The 12,531-nt window shown below is 39.0% G+C and overlaps 1 protein-coding gene across 1 annotated transcript in view; it reads left to right on the top strand.

Moving 5' to 3' along the window:
* CDC42BPB (CDC42 binding protein kinase beta) overlaps positions 1 to 12,531 on the top strand; it is an 87,854-nt gene that overhangs the window by 28,172 nt on the left and 47,151 nt on the right. Inside the window, 2 exon segments of the mRNA XM_010711937.2 lie at positions 6,906 to 6,989; positions 10,422 to 10,517. Coding sequence (XP_010710239.1) covers positions 6,906 to 6,989; positions 10,422 to 10,517 — 180 coding nt within the window.

Genomic DNA, 12,531 nt, shown 5'->3' with positions numbered 1-12,531 from the left:
GTCCATAACTTCTCTGCCAGTGTCTTTTTCTTTCCTTTTCCTTTTCAAACCCACATAACTCAGCCTGATTCTTTACGCTTTTTCCAGCAATATGAGAAGAAGAAAACAGCTGGTAATCCAAAACCACCTGAGTGAAAGTTCTTAGAGCAAAGGGGAATTGAGAAAGCAAAAGAAAAAATATTTCTTAAAGTTCTCATTATTATGCTAAGACAAAAATAGCCTAGCTCAGGACCTAGACATTTCTTCTGAAGCCACCTGCCAAAACACACAGTTCTCTTTTTCTCATAAACTTAGCCAGCTACTTTGCATGCATGGTAAACTACATGTCTGAATATCCTTTACAGGAATATTTAAGGCTCTGAGTCCTGGAGTCACTGGCTTAAGAACTTCATTAATTTTCTTCAGAAGTTTCACAGCTACGAAGAATAGTTTGAAATAGTTTGATTTTGTGTCCATGACAGCTAGAATGATATTATATTTTGAAATGTTAAGTGTATGATGGATAAACTACTCAAGGTTCTTAGCCATCTCATATGGTGTATGCAGGTGTATGCACCTGGCTGGAATGTTTCTGAGTGCCCACATCTTACTTTTACTCTCTCTCTTTTTTTTTGGGGGGGGGGGCTCACATGCAGACAGGAAACTTCCAGAAGGAATAAAATAATGGTAAAGCCTCCAAAATAAAATCAGAATTAAAATTATTTTCTGAAATCTTAATTCTCATTTCTATTCATGACTTCAGTGTCCTATCTTCATTAACAAGAATGAGTATACTGTGAAGGGTCAGGTGTGTCTTGTTAACCAGTGAAAATGCACCTTGTCTAGGAGAAAGTGTAAAGACTATAAGAACAGAATGGAAAACTACTCCAGTTCTTAGACTTTTAAAAATACATATATCTCTGTAGCTTGAAATTTGCATGTGGCTGTCTGCTCCTTTTGTCTGGAAACAGCGTGGATCATTATTTGAAAGGAAATGTCATAAGAAACTTGGCTTTGTGGGATTGTGCCTACCTGAGAAACCCAGACCAACCTAGGATGTGCTGTCTGTGTACTTGGTGCTGCCTCTACCTGCTAAGGAAACTTGGATTCCTAGTGCTGGAATGTGGTTAAGGGATAGAGAGGACGAGTGTCCTGTGTATGAGGACTGTGGCCCTAGATACTTGCACTTGCTCCTTTGCAAGCTTCAGCTAACCTCATTAGTAATGTACTTGTAAGGCTTTAACATCACTTTTCCTTATTTTGTATGGAGGGCTATTTAGATGCTTGGCAGTAGATGAGCACATTTCAATAGCAAGCTGCTGTTGAGGGAAGAACTCTGTCAAGATGTATGTTGTTGGGGAACTTGCATTGTATAAAGTGGCTGGCACCTCCTGGAAATCTGGCAATATCGGATCCAAACAATTGTTTTCCTTCCCTTTTTCATTAAGGATTTTTTGAGTGAGCAGCCCTTACTGTGGTTGCAGCAGAAGGGTGGAATTTGCTTAGCATAAAAATAACTAAAATTCTTAAAGTGTCCCTTGTAAGCATCACTTACCTATTGATAGATTGTAAATATTTTTCCTGTAAATGTTTGCAGACTTGATCCATGTGACCAAGTTTTTTTTTTGTTTTTGTTTTTTTTGTTTTTTTTGTTTTTTTCTTTTAATGGTTTAGGTTGGAAGGGACCGTAAAAATAATCTAGGATAATGCCTGCAATCATTTAGTAATAATGCTTGTTACCTCTACACATGCTTAGCATCCTAGCTGGAAGCAAGACATCTAAAAGTGTTTAAGAAGAAAATAAAATTGTGGTTGGGAGAACAGGATTGATTCTGCGTTCCACAGGTTTCTGATGAATTATGTGGTTCCCATTATTATGTGGCTAAGAACGTAGTTAGACTCTGAAGAGAGCGTGCAAAAACTGAACTTGCTATTGACAATCACTGTTGGCAGTGTGAGGCAGTGCTCTTCAGGCTTTGTATGCACTGTAATCTCAGATTTGGGGTCCCATGTTCAGTTTCCTGTCTGCATCTAGAAATTAACCAGAGATGTATTGAGCCTACAGACTGCCACTAAGGTTGCCTCCCCTGTTCAGATATCTTGGTGACTGCTATTGAGTACCCCAGAAATATTTAATTAGGTTTGCGTTACCACACTGTGCTCTTCACAAGTTGTTTTCTGAAGTAGAAATGGACGAAGAAGCTGTTTTCTTTTGAAATTGCTTCAGAAGAGACTGCTGCTATCTACAGCCCTTGCCAGCTGGATGGCTGCATGGAGGCAGGCCAGCTGCAGGAAGCTGGATGGGCAGCCCACACAGACAGACCTGCCTCGTGCCACTGCACTTATCCACATGCCGACTGCTGAGGATGAGCCCGGCCGTTGCTCAGGGCCACCTTCTGCAGAATCTTTCTTCTTGGCACTTAGAAATTATTTCTTATTTGCACAAGACAGAGATCCGTGCTGTCTGCTAAAAACTATTATTTTGCTTTGGAAATGTGAACCGTGGAATATGAACATCACCAAGGATACTCTGGTTGCTCATTTTAATTCTGGGGTAGACATAAAAAAAAAAAAAAAAAGTAAACAGACCAGACCAGTTTTTCCTCCACAACACAGTATTTAAACTGTTAACTGATGAGATATGTGTCAAATATTTCTCATATCCAAGAGTGTTGGGAAAGTAAAGCAGTTCTAGCAGTAGCTACTGTTTTTTCAGTAGCATGTACCGAAGATATCAAGAGCATGAGACAGAAATAGGAGTGTAAAAGTGGCATCTAGAAGCATTAATTGGGGGAAATGTCTGTAATATTCAATTATGGGCCTGGTAACAAGACATTACAGGTAAATTGTTTACATCTGAAATGACATTTTCTCTTCTCATGGATGAAAGGCTTGTCTAAAACCTCTGCTCAAATGTCTGCAGCCGTTTCGAGTTCCTGCCAAAGGTTAATTCGTAGCAATTTTACACCATTTTATCCATGTAATTTTATTGTCCATTAGACTAAGCAACTCTTTCATCATCCTTATTAGTGTTGTCCTTTCTTCCAATTTTATTTATAGGTAGCAATCATGTCCCCCTTTTTGCTTCCTGTAAGCAAAGCTTTTTCTACCCCGTTGTTAATATGAGAAGCACTTCAGTTCCTTGGCCATCTAAATAGCCCTCCTTCATACCTGCTCCAGGTTGGTCATCTCTCTGAGGTGTGGCTGTATGTGGAGTTTCCAGTAGTTTTTGTGTTTCCACAAGGCTGTAACGTTTCCCCATCCCAGTTGGTGTATTGTGCCTATCAACTGCAGTATCACGTGTGCCTTTTTCATGACAGCCTGTCCTTACGAGCTGTTTGCATAAGCACTGTCAACTATATGTCTGTCCATCTCCTTTAGAAATGAGAACTTACTTTTTTTATATTTTATATAATCACACAATCAGTGTGATTTCCAAGAAGTTGAGCACCAAAGAATCCATATGCTTCCCAGTAAAAAGTTTTTGTTAACTGTCTTAAATGTATTCTGGAAATTCAGTCTTGCATTTAAATAATTTCTGCAGTTTCTTGGATCATCCTTACTATTTACATAAAACAAAATTTGTCATTTAATGCTGCTTACTGTTGCTGGTCACTCAAAGGGCAGAGTCCAGTTCTGGGAAGTTCTTTCATGTTTGTTGGGGCTGATTTGGCTTGGGTTCCTACCTTATAGGTTTCATCGAGACAGAAGAGAAGGTGGAATTTGGCCTGGGATAGCTTTACACATTACCACCCTAAATGTCAATATCAGATGGCTTCTGAAGATCGGAATGCAGCAAGAGGCCTTTATGAGACCATTTGAGAAACAAAAAATTGAGCTCTTGCCAAAGTGTAAAAGGGTTATTTCAGCTATATTGGTTCGTTTTTATTTTATTGCAGTACAGGGGAAGCAGAGCTTTGAGGCAAAAGGTACTAGAAGAATTGAATGGCAGAAATTCATACAAACCTGATAGTGTGTGCATAGTAGTTATCACTGCTGGCTCTCACTGCTTTAGCTCCAGTTCTCATACTTTTTCTGACATGTATATGCCTTAAGATGGTTGAAGCGTAGGCAGGAGGATTCATTAGGTTTTCTGATGTCCCTGAGGAAAGGTACTTGAGCTTTATTGCAGTGTTTCTGTTGCCATGAATTATGAGGGCATGAAGAGTCCCAGGGATGGTGCCAGGCTTGGAAAGGGCTGTGCTGAGGAGGAAGGGCTGAACCCCTCTTATCTGAAACTTTTCCTTATCAATTTGCAGACTTCCTCAATAAAACAGAATCACATTTCTCTGTTATTGCTTAGTTTCAGAAACTTCGATGCTCCATTCCAACCGAGCATATGAAAGTTAGACATGTTGTAATTTTTATTTTGTAGCTTGACACAAGTATCAAAAGTAGCTTTTGTGAGTCAAGTGTATTTGGATTAATTACCCCACACCCCATCCTTGTGGCCAGGTATGGGAAAACAATTGTAGGGGTGGATCAGAACTGCTCCTTCCCAGCTTGCAGCAGCTGAGGGTTCAGGGACTTCCTAACCACACCTGCATTCCATAATCAGTAGTTCCTGAGAGTTCCTGAGGCTACTACTATGGGTGTTTCTTGGGCATTAAGAGCATACTTAAATATATCCTGAATGGTTACTTACGTGTCACAGTGACCTGTTGTAGAGTTCCAGAATTGTAGCAAGAAAATGATATTTTATTTCATCTCACTACCTTTTTACTTCATTTGATGCTTTTCAATTTCTGTGAAATGAAAAACTGTTTTTCTCTATTCATCATCTTCATGAATTTCAATTGCATAGAATGATAGAATCATGAAGAGGTTTGGGATGGTAAGGGACCTTATTTACAGCACGTTTCTTAAGCTTCTCAGCTGTGCCTTCCACAATGCTGGGCTCACCTTACACCTTAATGGTTAGTGTTAAACTCATGCTACCCTGCAGTTCTACCGAACAGTAGTGGGCTTAGAATGAAGTGCAACAGATGCATGTCTGCATTCTGCTTTGTGTGTTGTTTGTACATAGAAGGCTGAGCACTTCAAGCACTGTGTTGTAATGAAACTTGATTATTGCTATGTCAGGGCTTGCAATGCAAAACTTATAAACTGTTTCTGCTGCACAGCTTTCATTCTTTTCTAGCAATTAATTGTATTCTACTCTGATCTCCTTGAGGAGATTGGGGTATTTCCCAAGTGATCAAGTTCTGTATGAAACAGAATTTAACATATATAGAGGATATGTCAACATCTTACAGTTTCCCAGAGGTTGTAATGCACAGTTTAATTTACAGCATACCTTTAGCTGCATCTGGCAAATGATTCTATTAATTGTGGTTGGAGAGACTGCTACAATAGGTTTTAACTAGAAGGCTGTGACAAAGCTGGGAACAAAGCAGAGTGTTTTAGGCCATTACCAAAGGGCAGCTTTGTACAGTTCCATCTGTGCTTGGTTAAGGCTTCCTCATGTTTACTCATCCATCCTCTCCTCTTGGAGTAGTGTTTATTGGAGATATTTGTAGACCAGGAGAGGCCGAGATGCTCTGTGGCTGTGGATATGCTACACACCTTACAGGATTCCTCAGAGCACTGTGTTTTTCCCAGCTGCATTTAGAGCTAAATTCTCATGTGTTTCTGCTAGTTTTCTCCTTAAGATCTCTTTCCACTACATCACTCTGTGCAGGTGCATGCTAGCTGTAGGTGTGACCTGGTGAGCAGATTCACCTACCGAGTGATGGGAGGCGTAGGTATACTGCTGCAGAGTGGAGTGCCTAAATGTGAGCATCTCATCCTCATGTTACTGCAAGAGCAGTCTCCCCATCCCTCATCTGGAGTTTCTGTACAGTAAGGTATTGCATTTCTCTCTTCCCTCCTCAGGGTCAGTGTTGCTCTGCACTATTTCAGTCTTGGTTTATGGGCCGCCTCTGCTTGGAGTTGCTGCATCCCCTGAATCCCTTACAGATGATAGTTGTAAACCAACAGAAGAAGAGAGAGTGATGCAATTGCTGTCACTTTTCCCACTGATACTCAAAGCTCTATTAGAGGCAATGGAAGATGATGCATTTTATGCTTCTTACATTGGACAGCAGCAGAAATATTCAGGCAGACCCTGTGCAGCCCTGAGAAAATGCTGCTGTCCTAGTTGTGATTCCTCCTTTTCTTTGCCAAACAAGGATTTTGTGGAAATGATGGCTTTACAACTGGAAGAATTAGTTTTGTTCTTGGAGAATACAAGTCATGACCCAAATGCAGTCGTTGCATTCTCAAGCATTGAAGTTTCAGTATTCTGCATTTTTTTTCTTCCATTGCAAAGCCGTAGGAAACAACTGCTTTTCCTAACAGGCCAGTCTAAGCAAGTTTAATACACAGGATGCATAGTGAAATGCTTCAAGCAAGATGATGAATAAGTAAATTAATACTGTTTTCACTTCTTTTTAAGTATCTGCATATAGTGCACAAAAGCATTTTAATTTGCAAATATCTTTCAAGTTTCTGAAACCAGAAATGTGAGAACAAATTAGTCAAATGTAGTGCAATTCTATTGACAGCAGCCTTCCTCATTTTCTAAGACTGCCCCGTTGAGCATTCCTTTGTTGTCTGCAGGCATGGTGTTACAAGTGTTGCTTGTTCTTGACAAATAATACGATTTTACTACACATTGTCACAGGAAAAGCTTCACACTCTTCCTATATCGTCTCCATTGTACTTGCTCATGAACAGCTGACCACATATGGTGTGTTGTGCATCAAGTAGATAGTATTAGTGGAGGAGTATAGAGGGAGCAAAGAATCAAGCTGTAATTTGTCTGTGTGAGTTGATTGCTGACGATTCTTTAGTAACTTAATTAACACCATGTGAATGTTAAGCTGTTTAAATATTGTATTTCTGTGACTGAGCTTTTGTTAAACAAAGATATCTTGTTATTTCAGGTTGCAGTTGTTAAAATGAAGTGTACAGAGCGCATTTATGCAATGAAAATTCTAAATAAATGGGAAATGCTCAAAAGGGCAGAGGTAAGTAATATGTTTCTCTAATGCAGAGAATTTTTAAAATAGCATAAGGAAAGTTACATTGATACTCTTCCAGATTAGGAAGAATTATTTCATGAGCATAGGAGCTGAATTCTTTTTCTTTTTGTCCTAAGCTGTTCTAATGCAATCAGGTCTGACAGTCCCTTCCAGGCATCTGTTGTTCTCAGCATTACTGTGTTCATTTAGCAGACAGTCTGCCCTAGTTCTTACCCTGAATTTATTGGCCAGATTTTTGTTTACAGTGAAGGCAAGTTAAAGACTACAGGAAAGCTGAGATTGGTGCTACTATGGCATTCATAGCTGTATACAAATGCATTATGAAAGGTTCTTTTTTCTCTTGTGTTCTGAAAGCGTATATACTAAGGAGCTTTGCATCCTTCAGTTCGTAACAGGATTTAGATAACTGGTAAAACTGTAACTAAATACTTGGGAACCACAGATTCAAATTGTAAAACAAACATGTTAAGAGAGTAAGCCTATTTGAAAAAGAGTGTTTTTATGAAAGGAGATGTACATTGTCACAACAAATTACATAAATGGGAATTTGTACTTCATAGGTGAGGGAAGGACCTGCTGTGCTGTAAGTGGCCTGTACATAGAATACCTACTCTTAGACTGCGGAGGAAAAACCTTATGGCAAAAGTACTATATAAATAAGCAGTTAAATGAGCAATAGAATTGATGGGGAAATATATGTAATGCATCACTACTTGCAGCAGTTCTGTTAAGGGACAAAGGTGAGGAACTTTCTGAAGACTAAGCCTACTGACCCTTCCCTGTCCCATTCTTCTGCCCCCATCCTGATGCCTCTCCCCTCCCCAGCCCACCCTTCCCAGTCTCTCCCTTCCTTTCAGTGAGTCAGTTCCACCTCTTTTCCTGTGAATAAATCCCCTGTCTCTCGTTAAGCTCCCTCACATTGCACTGGGCTGATTTAGTCACACTCTGTCCATCAGCTCTCCTCCACAGGCAGTGGCAGCCGCTGCTGCTCCGCTCTCCTTGGAGCTGTCAGGAGAACTCTGCTCCAGGCTGTGCTGCATCATTGGTTCTTAGTTGAGTGTCTTTGTGGAGGAAATTCAGTGCCATTTCTATGCAGACTTCAGTGGGATGAATTCGTTGCTCAGTCTAGAATTTGTTTTATTTAGTTCCCAAAAAGCACCTTAGGATTTAAACCAGTGTAAATACAACCATGCAGTCGTTCAGTCATTTTTAAAGTGACCTAATTAAGAGATTTAGCTAAATAGCTGAAGCATTAGAGATGTCCCGAGGAGAGAAATCTTTACAAATTGTTGTCTTCATATTCCGTGACTAAATCCTCCTACACTGTTAGGCAAGCGAGAGCTGAAAGAGGGTTGTCTATCAAGAAAGAGCTACAAGGAGTGGTAGTTCTCCCAGTGCATAGTTGGGATGAGTAACAATCCAGCTGAGTCCTCTTTCCGCTGATTTCCCTATCTATGCAGAACTGTAAAGGCAGCTGTCTGCTTTGCTGTGCTCCTTTGTCATTTCCTGTTCTCATGGCTTGGCTTTCCTGGGTAAGCAAGAGCTTGTAACCTGCATATCACGTTCATAAAGCATTTGGGAAATGAGAAATTCACAAATGTGGTAAAGCTTGTTAATTTTTGAAATGAAACCTGCAGGTATACAATAGCCTCTTAAGTGGGCAGTTCCACTGAAAAGCAGACTTGAAGAATTTTATTATCCACTAAGAAACATTCTTACAATGGTTTATGTAATAGAAGCATTGTGTGACATTAAACATAGCACAAAGTTATATAAATAGTGCTAATTTGTGCACTGGCTGCAAGAAAAAACATATGGTTGGAAGCTACTAAAGGACAGCAAAAAGATTAGTGACTATCAGCTGACATCTCTAGGTGGGCTGTAAGCAAAAGAATAGGCATGCTGTTTGCATTGATGGTGTGGAGCATTTGTATTTATTGCTCTGACAACAAACTGTGTAGTCTTTAGTGTGTTACTGCTCACAGTTCCAAATCCTGACTAGCTAATGAGGTAGCCTGACATGCTTTTTCAAGGTGCTGTCTCAAGATGGTCACGGTAGGTGGATGGTCGGACTAGATGATCATAGTGGTCCTTTCCAACCAAAATCATTCTATGATGTTTTGTGCTAGTGTCAGTTGAAAAGGATAGTTTGAAACTTAGAATTCACGATGCAAACTGTTCCGAAGCATACTGGTTTAGAAGTGTTGGTAATATTCCCTCACAGTTTGAGCTTGCGCAGTGAACTGGATCAACAAACGGATGTCTTTGAAAATAAATAAACTAGCTCTGTGTGCTGGCAGCTGCCCCGGGCAGCAGTGCCAGAACAACCGAGAGCTGCTGGGCTGTGGTGCTGGGGCTGAGGATTGCATTACTTGGGACTCTCCTGCTGCCAAGTTTTTTTTACACTGGTACTTTGGCCTTGTTCGTAAACATGAAAATCACTCAGTTAACATTTAATTATAATTTACATCTCTTTGCATCAATAATTACTGACTTGACAATATGACCCCAGTATGGAGCTTTTCAGTAGAACTATAAATTGATTTTTGCTTCCTTACGGGGAGAATTACAGTTGAGATGGTTTATAAGATGCGATCAGTATATGGTGAGGCTTCAGCTTCCCAGGAATATTCTTCCACAGTACATTTTCTAAGACGTCTGGACAATTGGCAGTGACAAAAAATCAATTCTTATCCTGAACCTGAAACCTGAATCTGCAACTACTGGATGTTGTAATAATTGCTTTCAGAATGGAGAGCAGTGAAAGGATCTGCGTCTTGATAATACTGATCCAATAAAAACATTTTTCTTTTTTCTTCAGAGGACTCTTGGAGGTTATGAAAGGTGGTTTTATGTAAATATACTAAGAAAACCTGCTACACAGGGCTTGCTTCTCTGAAGGTTGCTATGTGAAGTGAAGATTCTTGAAATTGGGAATGTATTATACTGGACAAAGATAAGACATTAATAGTAAATTTTGTTCATTTCCCTATAGTATGTTTGCAAGGTCTATAGCTGGAAGTGCAATGCAAGGAAAGTATACAAAAGAAACTATATTTTCACAAAGGTCTTTTTCAGAAGAGCCATACTTACAGTGACAAGTTATAATTTTCCTAACATTGTTCCATAATACATTTTAAAAAGATTTAGTGTTGGCTTGAACTGGTTTGTGGGTTTTCTTTTTGCTGTTTTGTTTTTACTTTTTTTTTAATGTCACAGTCAGGATTAGTGTGACTGAATCTCTAACTACAAGCCTGCAGAGATTCCTTGACATGTCACTTGTGCAGTCTGAATTCTAATTAATTAGAGGCCTCTGTTCAGCAATTTTAAATAATCCCATAAAATCCATACATATATTCATCCTGTGAAAACTACTTGTTGATATTGACAATGGCTTTTTCCCTTCACTTCCTTTAGACAGCTTGTTTCCGAGAAGAGAGAAATGTCTTGGTGAATGGAGATTGCCAGTGGATTACTACATTGCACTATGCCTTTCAAGATGAGAACTATTTGGTATGTTTGATTCATCAGCAAATAAAAGCTTTATGTTATGAAAGAACTTTATTTTTTGTATACTTAAGTGTATTGGTGCAATAAATCAGTCCACTCATGCCTTGCAGCTGTGTTTTGGCATTCTTGTTTTCTCCTTGAAGAAAAACATCAAAGGATTGACTGTAAATGTAAGAGAGTGAGAAAGTTGTGTAGTACTACAGTCTGCAGAGGTTTAGCTAAGCACTTTTTTAACTGATCTACTCTTGCATAAATATATCATGCTTAAGTTTGTTTCTGGACAACATTGCAACTAATTAATTTAGGGGAGATGTTAACACAGTGAAAATAAGAACTGTTTTAATATTAAAGTTTCAAATTCAAGGCTTTGTTTAAAAATGGCAAAATTTATTTAACATTTTATTTTAAAAGAGTGATTAAATTGTTATCTTAAATAGACTCAGGAAAAAGTATTTCAGTGAAATGCTTTTAAACCAGCAGATTGGTCATCTGAAGTGATGGTTACTGGAAAATTGAGACTTACTATGACATACAAACTATACTTAGCTTTATCACAGAGATCAGGAATGTGCTGGTCATGTTATAAAGAAGAAATGAGCTTATTGATGAAAACTTTCCAATGAGTTCAGGAACTAAGCATAAAAAATGTCAGATAATACTCAACATTTTTCAGAGATGCTAGTTTGACTATCATCTTAAAAGTATTTTCACAATGACAAGCACATCAGGTCTCTAGGTGCTCAATTACAGTCTTATTTCCATTTTATTAATACTTTATGATAGATCCACATTTTCCACCCCTCAAAATCTAGTTATCTGTGGAACTGCCTCAGGAAGATTGCTCATAAATTCAAGTTCCCTCAGAATCAAACAGCCTTCAGACTTTTATAAAAATAACTCAAGATACTGTAATGTAATATTTCCAAGCAGCATCTGAAAATGGGGCTAAGAATTTTTTTTTTTTACTTGTAGTAACAGAAAGCAATAGTAATGACAATGGAGGGAGAGGTACAGTATTGCTAATACCATTTTATGAAAACCTGCTCCAAGTAAGCTGTAACAGTGTAATACATTTCCCCAAGTTCCCAAAGGCTTGTAGATGTTGAAGTTTCACTTGACAGCAGAGTTTAGACAGCTAATGTCTAATTTAAGATCCAGAATGTAGAAAGCAACAACTCTGCCTGGCAGCTGAAGTCAGCAGATTGCCAGCTTGCCTGAGGTCTGGTACTGCATGTGCTGAGATGCTAACTTCCAATTTGGTCTGTTACTCAGCATCCATCTCTCTCATGTAAATGTCTGGTACTAACAGATGAAGTGTATGTGCATTTTAGTTACTCTATTGTAAACGATGTTTGAAGAAAAAGGCAAGTTGACAAAACACATCAGGAAGTAGCTTTCATCCAGAAATGTGGGCTGTGGCCCAGGCTCTCTTAGTAGTTAGCTTGCCCAGGGCTGAAAGATCTCTGTTCAGACCTCTGCTCATCTGAAGTTTATAGCCGTATTTTTCCACATTTCAGGAGAGTGCTGCCACATTACAGAACCTCTTCAGTTTGGCTTTACTTTTCAGCTTTGCTACTCGTCCTTACTCTTGTGTAGTGGACCACAAATCTAAGAAGAAAATGAGAACAGACACCAGAGCTTGAGTTGCCAACCCTTCTGGAAGGGAAAGCTCTTGATTCTTTTTACCTGCTCCCGTTGATATCTGTGCATTATAGCTCATGATTCTTATACGCAAAACCAGAGAGGAGTCTTTCCACACCTAGGGCTTTACCATCCTCCCCTGGCTGCATGAAGTAAGACTTCAGAATGAGACAAATAATGATAATATATTAAGACAGAAAAGCAGTAATGCCATTGGAGTCTCTAGAAATAGTTAGGGTTTTATTTCCTCTCTTTAGTATCAGTAGAGCACGTTATGATGGTGAAATTAAATGCAAGCATGAAACACAAAGTTCTACAAAATGTGTTTGTTCTAGAGTTTGATTTTCTGGTTCTGCTCATCTACTTTTTAAATGTG

The sequence above is a fragment of the Meleagris gallopavo genome, chromosome 5 (assembly GCF_000146605.3).
Source record: "Meleagris gallopavo isolate NT-WF06-2002-E0010 breed Aviagen turkey brand Nicholas breeding stock chromosome 5, Turkey_5.1, whole genome shotgun sequence".
Lineage (NCBI taxonomy): Eukaryota > Metazoa > Chordata > Aves > Galliformes > Phasianidae > Meleagris > Meleagris gallopavo.
The sequence above is the reverse complement of the archived record's forward strand: the minus strand, read 5'-3'. Positions and strand labels throughout refer to the sequence as shown.